The following is a 17,124-nucleotide window of genomic DNA, read 5'->3' on the forward strand; positions in this document are numbered from 1 at the left end:
ATACAAATAATAAAACCACATTAGTTAGGTACATTAGAATAAGAAATATCAGCAGTAACCATTAACCAAAAGTTGGGGGCATTACCTCTCGGAGGACAAAATTAGGCCTCGAATCTCTTATTCTGTCATGTCGACCCTTTACCTACAGCTGAGATACAAATACAACCTAGCTAATGTACATTCTATCTCTGAAATCAACAGTTACGGTCTTTTCCCAGTTAGAGATGTAAATTGAAACAAAAAGGAAAGAGGAAAGGAAAAAAATTGTCCTAGATTTTAGCTAGCTAAGACAAGGAACACTTCACATTTGGAAGCTGGACTATTTCATTTGACGTTGCTATTATGGATTGGAGTACGTAACACACGTTCTGACTGCTTGGAAGCACCCATCTTGACCTTCTCAGTTTCTGCTGCTTTTTTCATTTCAAGCTCACTCTGCTTGCAATTTTCGTCGTGGGACTTGACGAACATTCTGACAAAGTTCAGTAAGGTTGAAATAACTGCAGTGTAAATTGAAATGGTTAGAAAAGTAACACATGATTACAATGAAATGAGATGAGTATCAACAACCTCCATAGATGTGGACTTCTCTTTATAGATAAACAGAAGAATATAATCAGAAGAGGTTTTTCATGACTCAATAAACCACTACAAACATGGCCTACGGTGCAACCCAAAAGAGAAATGCAGCATTGCATACTAGGGATCTTTTTCTTCTTTTTATCAGTTTAGCTTGAAGAGGTATGTTGGGCTAACAGAGATAGTCCATGTGTAGAAGTAGAAGAATAATTGATCAGATATGTGGATATATAACGTGATTAAGAAAGAAAAAACATAGACAATTGCGAATAAGCCTCTACAAAAATGGTAGATCACAAGGACCATGTCACAGGTTAGTGGATACCTTGTTCAAATGGGCATTTTGCAGGATCTTCTCCAAAATAAAGAATCAATGCATCCACATTCCTACCCTGTAAAACATCCATCCCCGTGTAAGAAATACTCTTCTCAACATTGTAAGAGTTTGAAATAGTATACTTCGAAGCAAACTTACCACTGTAGAATATAGTGAAGCCAAAGATCTCACCTCGGCTTCAGCAGAACGGAGGAACCCCTTTAGAGTCTGAAATTAGGACAAAAATTACAAGTTATAGCCTGAATGATGAGCCATAGTCTATACTGTTGATCAGTACATTAGATTCTATGATGAGCCAAAAAAGCAGTAATCTGTTCCATGTGTTTTAAGTTCTCATTGTGAGAGCAGTGGCCGAATACATGCAAACATATACAAAGAAGTAAAACTGCATCATGAAAAAGGCACTGCAATATGTACAACTAGTGATGACCCAAGAAAGAAAAAGTTGCTAAGAGATTAGACACACTGAGCATCTAAACCGGTGTAACTCTTTCACATGTAATTCCATACAACATCTAGACAACATGAATAAATGTAAACAGGATCACTAAAATTGCAACCCAATACGGTAGAATACCAAAGCTCAGATACCCTATTCAAGACAATTCCAACATTTAGTATCACAAAGACAGAGGATGGGAACAGCACATAGAGAATGGTGTAAGCTCAAAATACTGAAACTGATTCAGCGATGGATGTTTGGAACTTGAGCAGGTCCTTTAGCACCAGCATACAAATCGGTTGGCTTTTTGGGTAAATTAATATACCTTGCGGAAATTTTCTGATATTGGACCGTCACTTTCAGAAGTAGATAGTTCCTGTACAACTTTCTCCAATCCTTTACTTACTGCTTGCATTTCCTCTGCCAAAAATTTCAATTGTATCTGTATTGGATCAAAAATTTCAGTCAATAGATACCAAGAAGATCCTGAAAGTTATTGTCCAAACACAATTGGAGTACCTTTGATGCAGGCTCTAAGCTGGTTAGGTCCTTATAGAAATCTAGAACCTCTGGTAGTTGGTCCGCAAGAACCTACAGTTCATCAAGTAAAATTTAGTATAACAGAGCTGTGATGCACAGTATGCATATTTGTAAGTATAATCAAACAAATGGGATTCTGCATGGGGAATTCCTCATAACAAGGTTATGCCTATTGAAGCATCAGTCTACAACTCATTTCAGTATATACTTAACCATATGTGCCGATTTATACTAGTACTCAACATCTCTCTCACACATGAACACACAAAGACAACGTAGAGGAATAAGTATTAAATTGTACCTTACAAAGATAATGCATGAGAGTCATCTTGTTGTTCCTTGCGCGAGTGTCAATGAGTTTAAGAAGACTATCCAGTCTGAATCCAATAGCAGCCCCTAATATAATATCAAATACACTCATTTAGAAGGAATGAAAGTGATGCTAAACAGCCACACCAAAGACTGATGAATTTGTGATATGTACAGTTACACAAAATGCTATTGCAGAGGGTTCTTTTACAATTGACATGAACTCATGGACAGAATATGAAATGAAGAAATTATATATAGATCAAGAAGCTGCTTCCCGCAGTCTTACCCCATGAACTCATGGACAGAATATGAAATGAAGAAATTATATATAGATAGTCTTACCCCTTGCTGTCCCTTGGTTCAAAGCATTCCCTAGGGAAAGAATTGTCTGCATAACTCTTTTCAACTTGACTGAATTTCTGATCTGATAAGAAGCATAAGTTATAAGCTAGATGAGGTATATTATATGAATGATTACCATGAGTGGTTTGAAGGGACACAAATCTAATTTACCTCTTCTGCTGCAGAGTTTACAACATTCAGGCTTTTCCTAAGGTCAGAAACCTACATCGCCATAATATGCACCTTAAGGATTATGCAAAACCCAAATCATACGACTGTTAAGTGATATATTTGATATTTCACCTGGGAAGAGAACTGTATTTTGAAGGAAAAAACTCTGAGCTTAGATTCCACTCGAGGTACTTTCATTAACTCTAACAGGAACTGCCAACAACATTCAAAAATCAATAACATAGACATCCAGATTTGTTGATACTCATGATGGATGCACATGTTATATAGTGTTGGATGTGAAGGATTATAGGCCAAAATCAACAACATAGTGCAAGGACGGTATCCTATGAACCTGTTCACATTTTCCTAGTTTCTCCTTGTCTCCCTTATATCCCTGCACATAAAATATAAACCAATTATGAAATTGAAAAGAACAAAAGGTTCTAGAGTATCAGTTTGAGACCTACCTTAAGTAGCTCTATCTCCTCTTTAGTTGGACAAAACTTTATTAGGTTCTCGACCTGGTCTGGATCTAATGCTGTATCTTCCAGGGCAAGCACCGAATTCTGACAATGTTAGAGAACAAGGCACAGTTAATAAGTTATCTTAGGATATATTGATATTGGTTCATAATTTATGTGGAACAAGTTCATCTACAATGATTAGAGAAGATAATGTTTGTAGAAGTATCATTATTGAGCTTACCATTAACTCATGCAATGGAACCTTCACCTTTGAAAGCATGATTTCACAATTGTACGCCCGTCTGTGGTCAATCTTCATTTAGCAAATAAAATGCAAAACATAGTTATGTATTTTCATTAAAATTACCACAGCCAAACTGGACAGAGATTCAAGCAAGAAACTAGAACACCTGGGCTAGCTCCAATAGTGACATGAACGAGAAAAGAAAAAAAAACAAAATTGATAAATATAATACACGTCAAGTAACATAACAAACAGAAGTGCATCAACTGATCTAAAGAAGAAAAATTTACCAGTTGTACTTTCTCAGATTTAGGAGCAACTGGACCTGGTGCAGTTCCTTTCTTGCCATGATCCGAAGTTGGAACTGCCGCAGAAAAAAGATTTTCAAGCTCTGACATGTCAATCTCTGGAGCCCTATCTCAAGAAAATATTGATAAAAAGGATGTCAAAGTCAGGATGCAGCATGAATGATCAATATCTGTGATACAAAGATATCAAAATTTAGTTCATACTTAGTGTCTTCACTGGTTTTGTCAGCCTCAGCCCATAAGCTTCCCTGAACTGCTCTTGATAGTTTCAACCAGTGTAATGGCTTCAGTTTCTTTTGATTCTCCTTGAAACTCATGGTACGTGATAGACGGCTTTTTGCATTACTTGTGGAGCTAAGTGGTGGTGGTGGAGGAGTTCCCAGCTTGGGACCTCCTGGTGCTGGAGGAGGTGGAGCAGAAGGAACAGAAGTACCTATAGATTTTCCTAAAAGAGGAGGAGGAGGAGGGGGAGGGGCACTAGGTGGTGCTGGAACTGGAGATGAATTTGTAGTGCTCCCAGCTTGTCCTGAGTGAAGAGGAGGCGGTGGAGGTGGGGGAGGTCTAGAAGTAGCAGCAAGGTTATCTTTCAAAGGAGGAGTTGGAGGAGGAGGAGGTGGGGGAGGTCTAGAAGTAGCAGCAAGGTTCTCTTTCAAAGGAGGAGTTGGAGGAGGAGGAGGTGGAGGAGACTGCAATGATGAAGTAACATTAGTAACTGGAGAAGAGGAGGGTGGTAACCTCCCAGGGCTAGATGGTTGGGATAGTGAATCTTTCGGCTTTGGAAGTGTAGTACATTGAGGTTGAAGTGGGGGTATTGGGGGAGGGGGAGTTGTTACAGCAGCAGTAGGTTGCGCTGGAGGAGCTGGTGGAGGTGTTGGTGGTGCAACTGAAACACTTTGAGCTTTAGGAGAAACTGGAGTTGACATACAAGGTTGGGGAATGGGTGGCTGAAATGCAGTATAAGTATCTTGAGGTTTAGGTTCTTGCTTATTGAAAGGGGTATCTTGAGATTTCTTAGGTGAAGCTACACGGCTGAAGATCTCTTGAACTTGAACAAAAGCTTCCATTGGTATTAATGTGGGAGGTTTGGACTTCTGCTGGGACACTAAATCAGATTGGTTAGGCGGCTGCTGTGCAGTATTAGTGTCTTGAGGCTTTACATCAGGTTTAGTCACAGTACTATCTGGAGATTCTGTAGGTGACGCCACTTGGCTCAAGACCTCCTGAACTTGAAAGAATGCTTTCATTGGCTTTGACTGAGGAGGTTGGGGCGTATGCCGGGTCACTAAATCACCTTGATCGGGTTGCTGCACATCTAGAGGTTTATCTTCCTGTTTACTGACACTTGTATCTGGAGCTCGCCTAGGTGAGGCAGAAGGCTGCACCTCCGAGGGTATCTTCTTATCTTGTATCTGTTTAGGAATTCTTTCCTGCATTACATTTCTGTCACTCCGGGGAGAATCAGCATCCCACTTTTCATGGGGGATATTCGACGCACCTAACTGGTGAAAAACATTCAGTGCGGCATCTGCCTTGGGATCTAACCAATCAACATAACTAAAGATCTCTTGAACTTGAGAGAATGCTTCCATCGGTAGTCCCTCCTTGTCCTCAAAGCATGAAAGACCACCAAGAATAATGGATGTGACAGCATCCATCTCTGAGAAAAGGATCTTCAACAGTACGACAGCCAAAAGTATGTCAGGAGCAAAAATAGAACTGAGGAAGAAGTAATGCATAACCAAAAAACCAGGGACACACCTCTACTCTGAAGTCCTTTGGAAATTGATCCTTTACATCCCACAACATGTCTATTTCATCACGGTTCAGCATCAAGATGTTAGACCTAATAAAAGCTGTATTGAACATGACACGGAACATCATCTGTTCACGTTCCATGTCATCATGCAAGCTAATGCATTCAATCACAACATCACCTTGAATATGACAATTAATATCAATTTTAACCAGTTCACATTCTGCCTGCAATATATTTGAGAATTAAAAGTAAAAAAAGAAGAAGATTAGAAGTATTTATGCATAAAATATACACGGAAGTTGAAAAAGAATAAGAAATTGAATTTACCCAGCAGAACAAAGCTAAGAAAATAATCCCAGAATAAAGATAAGTTTTACTTCTCAGTCAGTAACTATAACTTCATAAAACCCAAACCACTGCATCTGTCACCCTGGACACACAACAAGGTATCCTCCCTCGAAGTGAAATAATTAAGTTTAGACCAAACATCATACCAATACAGTAAAACTATCAGCAACATAAAAAAACATAGTTTGTTTTAAAGATAGGTAGGTAGACATTCAGGATCTCAAAAGCAAAGTATTGAACTGTCAGATATGTGTACCGAATCATATTTTCCCAACTCTATAGGGTTTTCCAACATGATCATACAGATCTAAATCTCACTTGGTCAGCAACAACCATCTCAGTAAATGATCTGCCTCATTAAATATGATGGCATAAGAAAAATAGAGGCAAAAATGTAATGTAAAGTAAAGAATATAGAGACAATATTACCTGCTTGTAACCCCGGACGGTTTTGCTTCGTTTAGGAGTCGAGTACAAAACTTTGGAAGTTCGATCAGTAACAAGAAAAGGGTCTTGCCCATAGATGCGAAATATAGGACAGCAACCTCCTTCCCCATCAAAATTAGGAATAAATCTAAAAATGATGCAGTCCAAGGTAAGTGCTCGATCCAGAGGAGGCCATTCTAAGGCTACATTCCTCCTCGATACATACTGTAGATACCTAAGTTGAGAAGGAATTGGATTTAAGGCTGATAGCAAATGCAAAAGCTCGAGGGGAGCCTGCCTGTAAACCATGTCCAACGTCCTATGCTCACCAGTATAATGCTTCCTGTAAATCAAGAGTGCAGCCAGCATGAAGGCTAAAACTGGCCAACCTCCACGCTCACAATGCATCAAAAGCACGTTGTTGTGCCCAAGTCCTAACCAGCTTTCACTTGATCTAAGAAAGTGATGGATCAACTCCATCGTCAGGACAGGACAACCTTCAAAGTGTCGAGGGTAATCCATTATGGTCATATCGTATTCAGACAAGATGCCAGCCATTTGGCTCTGTGCCGAACCATCATGAAAATTGAAGACCAAGAATGACGCATCAGGTAAGTGCTCTTGCAGTTGACCAAGTATCCCACCTATGTAAACCTTATAGTTTTCCTCCTTCCAAGCATCGGTAGTGAAACAGCAATCAAAAACTGTTTGTTGACAAGTATAAGAACGTTAGCCTCTAATTATAAATTGCATCACTATAGGTTCTTACAAGGAACAAGGTACAAAGCATCTATCTTAAAATCAACATGCTTATGTATTTAGAGCCAAAATCAAAACTCCAACCAAACTGTATCCAATATCCGACTCTCATTTACAACAAAGAAAGGGATTGAGCTGCACAAAATCTGTCATCCGTTTCCTTCCTCATTTAAAAAGTCAGATTACAAATTGAGTATAAGACATCAGAGTTTCTCAAGTACTGAACATCTATCTCGAAATCCATTTCCTGATTTACCCACATTTTCTAAGCAAAAAATTAAGCTCAATAAACTCGCATAGCTCATTTCGCAATCAACCACACAATGTAGCCACTCCCAAACAATACTATACAACCAAACAAAAAAAATAACTCAACTACAATCATCATTTCCTCCTAACAAACCGAAAATCAGTCACGAATTTACAGAGAATTAAGAACAAAACGCACCGTATACTCGCTCACAGATCTCAAACAGTCCATCCGGCGGTTTCCGATAGAACAATCTACGCAACAACGCCATATCTCTCTGCCGTTCAGACCACTCTTCAAATTCACCTCCGCACCTGAAATTTCCGGTACAAATTCACATGCATGCATGGAATTACATATATACATATACAAATACACGCGAATCATGCACACGATTAATTTTCAGCTGAAAATTGAAAACTGCAACGTTACAAATCATGAAGGAATGAATTCTTACAGTTTCGGAGTGATGTAACAGAATATTTCCGATTGCTAGCTCTGTTTTGCAGTTTGTGTGCTTTGTGGTGTGGTGTGTGAATTGGAATTGGATTGAGGAAGGAGAAGAGTGATGAAGGATTTGGATTTTGTTCTGTTACAGATTTTTCTTGTTTTGTTTTTTTGGTGATTCTGTTTGGTGCTGCTTTCTTCAGCAATCAGCAGCTGGAGATTTCACCGACCCGTTGGCTCTGTCAGCTCTCAGATGACGTGGAAGCCGTCGGAAGTGGACATCTGTATCGGCGTCCCAGGCCAACGTGCCTCTTTTTCTTTTTTGTTTTATTTTTCCTCTTTATCCGTTTTCTTTTCTTTTTGACAATTCATGGTGTTTGAATTTTTTTTGGATTTTGAAGTGAGCAAAAATTATAGTGCCTTTACAACTGCCTCATTAACGATGTGATAGGCACGTCAGTTTGGGGACAAGCGGAGCAGTCAGGGAATACAATGTTGTTTATGAAAAAGTATTAACTCGTAGATGAATTCACCGTTATGAACTTATACAAATTGTGTTTTTTGGTTAAGTCGAACATAGATAGATAGTAAGGCGGATTAATGAGGATCAAATATAAAGAGTGGGTGCACAATTTGATATACTTCACCACTAAAGATACATCAAACACACTCATTTTTTTTCACTTTTGATCGCCGTTGCACTATTATTCTATACGAGAATGTTAGACCTAAAATTTACACTTTATGATTCAGAGTCGGTTTAAGATGAGGTTTGACATGACCAAAACATACATGAGGTTTGACATGACCAAAACATACAATTGCTTACCATGCATCTTGGTATCTACCTTGGACTCACGTTCTCATGTCAATCACCATCCTCCGACTCCAAGTAAGGATTTTCTTTCATAATCTGAGTAAGAGGACTAACAAACCCAAATGGCTGCAATATGTTCTCATGGGGACAGGCCCAATCAAGTAAACAATATAGAAATCTCTAATTAGCCCAACCTACGTCATCAACATTGTTAGGCTCAAAACTAGCAAATTGGTAAAGCTTGATTCTTCACCTTCACCATGAAACAGTAACACAAGTTACACAACCAACTTGCCTCTATTTTTTACCATATAGATTTTTCATATAACAAGCGGCTGTGGAGAGTCGGGAAAATCTAGCCACACTACCAAGTGAGAGGCAATTTGGTCAGCGACAGATGCAACTGGGCAGCAGAACCAGTTGTGGTCCTTCTTTGCCCAGGAAGCTCTGTTCTTTCACATTCATTCAATTCCAACCTCTACTCCCAAGTCTCAAAGTTGAAAGCTTTATAAGATAGGGAGGGAACTCTGAGGTGGGGGTCCTTGTGAACTGCAATTTCTGCTCATAATGGCTTGCAGACTTGCTGATTCTATGTTACTTTCCAAGGTGAGCTCATCTCAAACTCGTTTTGCTATTCTCTATCGAACCCATTTTTGATTATAAATAGTTAAATACTGATTCTTTTGCTGGTTTTGGGTTTCAGGGCCCCTATCATAAGCCAATTCGAAGCCAGAGAATTGGAGCCCATTGTTCTTCAGGTCTGCCACTCTCGTTTTCTCTTCATGGGTTTCTCAGTTTCTTGATAAAGTTGGTATCTTTATTGTGTTTATGTGGTTTGTAGCTAAATTGGGATTTGGGTTATCAGTTCATTGCAAATTCAGTTGCTGGTTGCATCTTCCAGAGCAATGAGCAATTGCATTTCACAAATTTTCCAATATGAAATCAGGCATTACACACTTTTTGTTCCTAGCTCAAAATGCCATTCTCTTAACATTGAGCAACACAAGCGACCTGGGTAAAAAATCATATTCACAGTATTAGGATCCTTTTTTCGATAAGGAAGTGAATGAATCTCCTAAAATCTTCAGCCTTTTCTCCTTGTTATATTGAGTTAGACTCGATGCTTTGTGTAGACCGAAAGAATGAGAAAATCCGTGTATCCAACACTGCTGTTAAGCCTTGAAATATTGGCACTGTGGCTTGCATTAGACTTTAGATAGTGGCACTGCTTCTGGTGTATACTCAATATTATTGGCACCTGAGAATGATTGTCATGATGAACAGGAATCTGCTATTTGAAATGGGACAAACTTCCCCAAAAGGAGATCAAGCGTCAAAAATGTTCTCGTAGAAATCGAACTGCCTTCGTACAAGCAATTGCCGTTCCAGTTGCACCATCTTCAACAGACAGCGCTGAGTACAGGAAACAATTATGTGAAAGTTATGGTTTCAGGCAAATTGGAGAACCACTCCCAGACAATGTTACACTAAAGAATATCATTGATACCCTTCCAAAAAAGGTGCATGGCAGCATCAGAAATGATAATTCATCGTTTCTCCTTTTTTTTCATTGCAAATAACATTTTTTTTTTCGTAGTATCAAGGGAAGGTACAACTTGAATCAGCATTTTCTTTTCTGTTACTGCTTGTAATTGGCAGCTTTCCGTTGGTTCCACAAGCCTTGTGCTGACCATGATTTTTATTTATTTCTTGTTAGGTGTTTGAGATTGATGATGTGAAAGCATGGAAGTCAGTTCTAATATCTGCCACTTCCTATGCAATTGGGCTCTTTATGATTTCAAAAGCCCCATGGTATCTACTCCCTCTGGCATGGGCATGGACAGGGACTGCAGTTACTGGGGTTTGTTCAAAACACATCTCTTCATTCTATTGATTTCACTCCAGTATCTTTTTATTCTTTAACTACAACAGTGTATCTAAGGCAACTAATTCCTTCTTTTTCTTTTCCTTTCCTTCCCTTCCCAATTATAAAGTTTTTTGTTATAGGCCATGATTGTGCACACAAATCATTCTCAAGAAACAAATTAGTGGAAGACATTGTTGGGACACTAGCCTTTTTGCCGTTGATATATCCATACGAACCATGGAGGTTTAAGCACGATCGGCATCATGCAAAAACAAACATGTATGTGTGATTTTCCCAATAAATGCAATTATTTTAATATCTCATATAAGAACATATTTCTCATATAGGGACCCTTGATCCAAACATTAGAAAGTTAGAACTTACAAGATTGCATAAGTTCCTGTACGTTCTACTGTCTTTCTAACTGCAATACTCTTGAACTTTCCCTACACCTCATATACACAGGTTGGTTGAGGATACAGCGTGGCAGCCTATCCCAAAAGATGAGTTTGATTCATCCCCTTTGTTGCGCAAGGCACTTATTTATGCATATGGCCCAATTCGTCCTTGGATGTCAATAGCTCACTGGTATGTACTTGTAAAAGAAGAAACATAAAGTGTATATGTCTGTTTTTTGAATATTACAGCAAGAAATGATCTTTAGTGATTCTTAATCTGGAAATGTGCAATAGACATGTCTAAACATTATTTAGCATCCTAATAGGTGGCTCATCCACTTCAATTTGAAGAAGTTCAGAACAAGTGAAGTTAAAAGGGCGGCTATCAGTTTGGCTTGTGTTTTTGCGTTCATGGGGATTGGATGGCCACTAATTGTGTACAAGACAGGGATCATGGGATGGGTAAAGTTTTGGTTGATGCCATGGTTGGGCTACCACTTTTGGGTAAATTCTAGTCCCTGGTCTCCAGTCCTTTATTTGGGTTAGTTTTAGTATTGGTGAACAATAATGAATAGCTTTTGGCAATTTATAATTTTTCTTTGAATTGTAGATGAGTACATTCACAATGGTTCATCATACGGCCCCTCATATACCTTTCAAGTCTGCGGATGAGTGGGATGCTGCTCAGGCTCAACTTAATGGAACAGTTCACTGTGACTACCCCTCATGGTACTGTATAATTGTCCTCTGGTTATCTTCCTTGTGCTATGTGGATTTATAATCTGATATGGAGACATTATGCGTAGTAACATTCTGAACTCATTCCTTTGGTTTCTCAATAGGATCGAGATCCTATGCCATGATATCAATGTCCATATACCCCATCATATATCTCCAAGGATTCCAAGCTATAACTTAAGAGCAGCTCATAAGTCTATCCAAGAAAACTGGGGAAAGGTAAAGTGAACATCATACTCTTTAGCTTACCATGTGAAAGCATAAACATGTCCTTACTATGTATACAACTGTAAAAAGATTAAAGGTCAAAGAGATCACAAAGACATTGTAAAAAGAGGGTCGTATTCTTTTCTCTCAACTTTCTTTTGTGTTTATCATTAACAGTATCTTAACGAGGCTACATGGAATTGGCGCTTGATGAAGACGATAATGACAGTGTGCCATGTATACAACAAGGAGGAGAATTACGTCCCCTTTGATCGACTTGCCCCTGAAGACTCTCTTCCGATTACATTCCTCAAAAAAGTGATGCCTGATTATGCTTGATCCACTTGTGACCCTTGTGGGGCGTCTCAGCCGTTTTGGTCTCTTCTCTTTCACCCTTTTCTTTTTGGGTCAATTTAGGTATGCTTAAGCCATTTCTTAATTGCTCTTGCTTAAAATTTATGTCCCTTTCAATTGTTTCTGGTTATAATTTATAAACAGAGCAATTCATTGGAAGAAATTTCCAGGAACGGAACAGAATAGCCTTGAACAAAGTTGATTTGTCCTCATTTTTTGTCATGGAATAGAAATCCTCTAGACTTTGATTTGTTTTTTTTCTTTTCATTTTTGGTGCTTGTTTGCAATGAAATTGACAAAGTGGGTCAGAACCCCACTGAGGTCATGAATTAACTAGATGGGGGATCAGGGTAATGTTGGTGGGAAACAGTGTTGATCTTTATTATAAATGGCTGACTATGATTTCACAAAATAATGATGCCTGGTACTAACACTAAAGCTTGAGATCAACAATCTGTAAAATTTAAAAGTTCTTAAACAACAAGGTCATGTTAGCTACTCAGGTTAGTTATGTATCCTCTATTCCACCCAACAAGAAAGTCAAATTGAATTCTTATATCTTCATTCATGGTTTCTAAAACTGTAGTGGGATTTCCTCCTACTTCAAGCATTTTAAATTGAAACTCCGTAGCTGTTCAAATAGATTAATATGTTTATGTTGGACGATGGAACAGCAACAGAAGAAGTCGTGTTTGGTAAGCATTTATTTTAAGTTTAGACCTAAACAGAAACAGAGGAAGTGGTCAGAGGTTCATAAAATGCAAAAGGGCCATAGTTGTTTGTTATTGTGGTTGTCATAGATTCAAAGTACCATTGATAACCAAAGTACCTGAAACCAAGGCTGCACCCAATAGCTTTATGCAAAGCTCTGTAGTTCATATATATCTATCCTAGCAGTTGCAACTGCTCACATGCAAAAGAGGGAAAAAGAGAGAGGTTCTGCCCAAAAGTGAATTCAAAGAGTGGAAGATAAACATGGTAGTAGATAAGCAATCAAATTTCATTTCTATCTGTATCTTTAAGCTTTAGTAGTTAAAGCAAACACTTTCATACTCTGTATTGAGAAAACCCTATACACCAGCAGAAGTCCGAAGCATTCTCTGAGTTAACTAAACCTACTACTGCTTCAACATCTGCTGTAGTCTAAAACAATACTGGGAAAACTATGTATTGTATATGTCAGAAATGAAGGAAAAACACTCTTTAAGAACAACCAAACTATAAGTTTAATCATCATATAATCGGCGCAGGCAGAGTCTCCCATATATCAAACACATTCTCCTCGCTATGAAGAGCAAAAAGCCGATCCCCTCCAATCGAAAAATCACAAATCGAACCTCCATAGCTTCTTCGAAGCCTTGATGTCAAAACCCAATCAGGTCCACAGAACACTGAAATCGAATCATTCATGGACGAAAACAGTTGCCCTTCATGTAATGCAAGCTTAGGGTAGCAAGGCTCATCAGGCATTTTCCCCTTCATGAGCTTACTCCTCGAGCTCCACCTAATACTCCCCCCAGAGTTTCTTATATCAATAAACCCCAAATCCTCATACTCATTCACAACACAGATTGCGTTACTCTCTTCCATGGCTATCGCATCCCTAACCCTCTTCTCGTCCACCATTACAGGAGCTCCCATATCGGACCAAGACCACACCATCTTCTTCTCTCGAAAATCCAACAGGCTAATGTAACAGTTGTCTTTCCTAGGAAACAAAGTCGCCACCAGCAAACAATTACTCCCGTTCAGCCACTGCAACTTATCAGCATCACCAAGAGACCACCCCAGCGGCTCGTAGAAGAAATCAGTCTGCTTCCCTGTTATCTGATCCCACACTCCAATCCCATACTCATTGCTCCTCCCTTTACAGCTCGAAAATATCTTATAATCTTCCGAGCTGAAACTCAACGCTCCAGCAGTGTAACTCTTCACCTGATTCTCGTGACTCACCTGAAACTTGTCCCTCAGCTCCCCACTCGACGAGCTGAACAGCCCTATCCCGCCGTCGCCGCGGCCCATTCTCTCGCAAACACTCACGACTATGTTCTCGGAATCCAGCCATCCCACGTCATTGACTCTCTGATAGTCAAGACTAATAGGAGGGTGCTCATCCATCATCCAGTCATACACATGGACCATACAACCATGAGCAACACAGCACCCGCCATCCGGGCCAGCCCGGATGGCGGTTCCGTCGCCGGGAGCTTGCCCGGCGACGGTTCCGGAGAGCCTAAGCCTGTTGGCATCGAACGGTCCCCACTTGGCGGACCGTACGTGGTCCAACAGGCCGTAATACAAGGCCTCTCTGTATAGGAGCTTTTCGGACATATTGGTAGGGACGCAGAGTTCGTTAGTTCTGAGAAGATCGAGGAGCACAGCAAAGCAATCAGGGTTGCGGTCGATGAAGTACTCGTTGGTTGGGTTGGTGTTGGTGTCTGACCGGAGGTTCCAGCTGTCGTCGAACATGGCGCCGAAGAGGGAGTTCCGGCCGGCATTGGCGAGAGTTGTGACGGTTGTTTCGAAGATTCTGCCTCCTACGTTCAATCTCACGCGGTTTTGCTGGTATCCCATGATCGAGTTTGAGATTTTGAGCTGCAAAAGTCAATACATGTTCAGACCCAAAAAAAATAGAGTCAATACATGAATAAAAATTGAAAGTTTGATGAGAGGTAACAAAACTAAAGAAACACAATATTCAAGAAAGATGATATAAAGGATTAAGAGAAGTCTCTTCAGTACCTGTGTGTTTATATGGAGTTAGAAGTTAGAAGTATGAAGAAACAGAACACCATGGGAAACAAGCTGGGACTTTGATCAAGATGATGGGAGAATTTGATGGAATCGACAGAAATGAAGATCTGGGTATTGAAGAGCACAAGTTGTGAGAGATGGGTTTTTAAATTTGCGGGATTTGGTGAAGGCGTTGAAGAATTGGGAGCGGTTGGATTTCAAAAACCGCTCCTACTTTGCCTCTAATATTTATGTTTATAGCCAACAAGGAGAAGCAAAGGTTGAACCTTTGGTCCGGACATAGTCACATAGCAGAGCTTTTGATGAAAACAATTCTCTGTGGTGGGGTCTAGCATAGCTTTGATGTCTCTGGGATCTCACCCGTTGTTGAATAGTCAATGTCTGATTGAACGGCTGAATTATTAGTCAAGGTGTTTTGGAAAGTCAGCTGTAACCCAAAGAGAGAAAGCGTGTCTTGTGGGGAGAGGTGTTTCAAATGTTGTGCTTGTTTTTGTGAAGGTTCGAATGGAAATGAGTGACGAAGAAATTGAGACTTTGAGATCGAAGAGCAGAGAAGAAGCAGTCAGTAGCTCACGTTGGTTTTCATCTTCCAATCATGGCACTTATTTGGCCTTATCTTGTCCGTTTCCATCATATTTAATTTCATTTATAGGTGATGTGATTCAATGATTTTTATTGCATTTACTTTTGTTTGAAAGATATTTGATAGAATATACATAAAATAAATAATCCCAAACAAAAACAGAAATATAATAAAACCTTCTTTGTTTACGTATGGAAAGAGTCATCGACCGTCTTCGGTCGTCATCAAAACGAGAAAGCTCAAATAAACTCTTGAGGAAGTGAGTTGGAAGAATATCCCTATAAGGTGAAATAGGTATAGTGCATTCACTTCATATGTAATGGCTTTCATGGCTCAATGACTTTGTGATTGATGATATGTCTAGCTAGTCGATTATACGATTGTGATGCTCTTTTTCGCTTATTTAAATCGAGCAAGACGAGACAACAATAAACATTTTCAGTGCTAGTTTCTAAATTTTTATATTGAAAATCATTTTCCGATAAGAAAAGTTGCAATATGACTATAATAATAGTGAGCTTTCCACGTATATATCTGCTTAACCAACAAACTCATCCCATTGTTTGTAGCTCCTAAACTCATTGTTACTATCTGCTCATGATAATGTAATCTTAAACAATTGTTAATCTAGTCTCAAAATGGAAAACATATCGTTTAGTTTGAGGGCCATCTCATATAATTTCAATTGGGGATTGCGGGTCATAGACGGCACATCATCACCTTGGTTCTGATAAACTACTCGATTATAATACAAAGTGTTATTAGCAACTAGATTGGTTTGGGGTGCATTTTTGACTATGTTTGTAAGTTGTAACAACCCTTTAAAGGGTATGATGCACAAAGGTAACTTTCACTCCACGTTTGTGTGTTGCCATTTTGTGATTGATCTGATTGATTTTCACACTAAATGTTTGAAGAAAGCTAAGTAAGACGATGCAATAAGAGGTGGAGTGGATTGTTATGAACTTATGATTAATGATTAAGCAAAGGGTTATGTGGAATTATCCCAACTTTAAGTTGGGTTTTCTTGCGTTTACAGGGAATGCAGTCATTTGCTTCAGTTCAAAGTTTTAAAGAATCTACTAGCCCATGGTAGAAGCAACCTTCTCATTAGCCCAAGCTTGTACCAAAGTGGATTAGGCCCAGGCTTAGTTCAGGCCTTTAACACAAGCCCAAATATACTATGACCGAAATTGAAGCTGCTACCCACATCCACTGCTGCACTTGTTCATTGGTCTAGAGGGTTCTTCATGTCCTGCATAAGAAAACCAGTAATTCAAAATCAGAAATGTACAGTTATCCATAAGCCAATAGAAGAATGTTTGATCATCTTAACATGATAAGCTTGTCCCCTCTGCCTAGCCGCATACCCAATGGGCAGCGTCAGGCTTACATAACGGGCAAGGCCAGGTTATTACCCATTGGGCCTGACAGGCAGAACTTCTAGTTGAAAAGTATGTGTAGACGCTTTAGAGATTGCAAACCATCGCACCACTAGTCTTGCTAGCAGCAAGTTGAGCCGGTTTCTAATGTTTCTGAAAAAATCCAGTAATTGGCCAAAGTAGTATCTATATCTAAAAGTTAGACATGTATGTGTTTGCCATAGTTTTATTGTTTCGTGAAGTTTAGACATGATCCATCGGCGTAGATTAGTCTCTGGGTCTGAAAAGTCTTTGAG

The 17,124-nt window shown here is 39.3% G+C and overlaps 3 protein-coding genes across 3 annotated transcripts; 1 reads left to right on the plus strand and 2 right to left on the minus strand.

Annotated features, from left to right (window-relative positions):
• Positions 1 to 233: 233 nt before the first annotated feature.
• Positions 234 to 7,552, minus strand: LOC101313742. Its single transcript, XM_004288665.1, has 17 exons — positions 7,480 to 7,552; positions 6,276 to 6,976; positions 5,501 to 5,722; positions 3,947 to 5,412; positions 3,725 to 3,848; positions 3,432 to 3,503; positions 3,194 to 3,292; positions 3,079 to 3,120; positions 2,856 to 2,936; positions 2,724 to 2,774; positions 2,553 to 2,634; positions 2,200 to 2,294; positions 1,878 to 1,949; positions 1,684 to 1,800; positions 1,055 to 1,123; positions 905 to 971; positions 234 to 500 (listed from the first exon to the last, which is right to left on the minus strand). The coding sequence occupies exons 1-17, from the start codon at positions 7,550 to 7,552 to the stop codon at positions 325 to 327; spliced, it is 3,609 nt and encodes a 1,202-aa protein (XP_004288713.1). The 3' UTR covers positions 234 to 324.
• Positions 7,553 to 9,112: 1,560 nt separating this feature from the next.
• Positions 9,113 to 12,365, plus strand: LOC101314027 (omega-6 fatty acid desaturase, chloroplastic-like). Its single transcript, XM_004288666.1, has 10 exons — positions 9,113 to 9,151; positions 9,249 to 9,303; positions 9,830 to 10,065; positions 10,263 to 10,406; positions 10,540 to 10,691; positions 10,878 to 11,000; positions 11,137 to 11,314; positions 11,421 to 11,539; positions 11,653 to 11,767; positions 11,933 to 12,365. Exons 1-10 carry the CDS (start codon positions 9,113 to 9,115, stop codon positions 12,092 to 12,094), a joined length of 1,323 nt encoding a protein of 440 aa, XP_004288714.1. The 3' UTR covers positions 12,095 to 12,365.
• Positions 12,366 to 13,170: 805 nt separating this feature from the next.
• LOC101312183 (BTB/POZ domain-containing protein At2g24240-like) lies at positions 13,171 to 15,029 on the minus strand. The gene is made up of 2 exons (XM_004287077.1): positions 14,852 to 15,029; positions 13,171 to 14,704 (listed from the first exon to the last, which is right to left on the minus strand). Exon 2 carries the CDS (start codon positions 14,681 to 14,683, stop codon positions 13,343 to 13,345), a length of 1,341 nt encoding a protein of 446 aa, XP_004287125.1. The 5' UTR covers positions 14,684 to 14,704; positions 14,852 to 15,029; the 3' UTR covers positions 13,171 to 13,342.
• Between the last annotated feature and the right edge of the window lie 2,095 nt (positions 15,030 to 17,124).

This window comes from Fragaria vesca, linkage group LG1, assembly GCF_000184155.1.
Source record: "Fragaria vesca subsp. vesca linkage group LG1, FraVesHawaii_1.0, whole genome shotgun sequence".
NCBI classification, from domain to species: domain Eukaryota; kingdom Viridiplantae; phylum Streptophyta; class Magnoliopsida; order Rosales; family Rosaceae; genus Fragaria; species Fragaria vesca.

What these genes read in the sequence shown, in the direction of transcription:
- LOC101313742 (XM_004288665.1), bottom strand. Translation starts at nt 7,552, where the DNA reads ATGGCGTTGTTGCGTAGATTGTTCTATCGGAAACCGCCGGATGGACTG. An exon ending in CCGTCCGGGGTTACAAGCAG is followed by an intron (nt 5,723 to 6,275) that starts GTAATATTGTCT and finishes AATATATTGCAG; the next exon opens with GCAGAATGTGAACTGGTTAA. An exon ending in AATCTGAGAAAGTACAACTG is followed by an intron (nt 3,504 to 3,724) that starts GTAAATTTTTCT and finishes TGCTAAATGAAG; the next exon opens with ATTGACCACAGACGGGCGTA.
- LOC101312183 (XM_004287077.1), bottom strand. Translation starts at nt 14,683, where the DNA reads ATGGGATACCAGCAAAACCGCGTGAGATTGAACGTAGGAGGCAGAATC.
- LOC101314027 (XM_004288666.1), top strand. Translation starts at nt 9,113, where the DNA reads ATGGCTTGCAGACTTGCTGATTCTATGTTACTTTCCAAG. An exon ending in TTGATACCCTTCCAAAAAAG is followed by an intron (nt 10,066 to 10,262) that starts GTGCATGGCAGC and finishes ATTTCTTGTTAG; the next exon opens with GTGTTTGAGATTGATGATGT. An exon ending in CACTGTGACTACCCCTCATG is followed by an intron (nt 11,540 to 11,652) that starts GTACTGTATAAT and finishes GTTTCTCAATAG; the next exon opens with GATCGAGATCCTATGCCATG.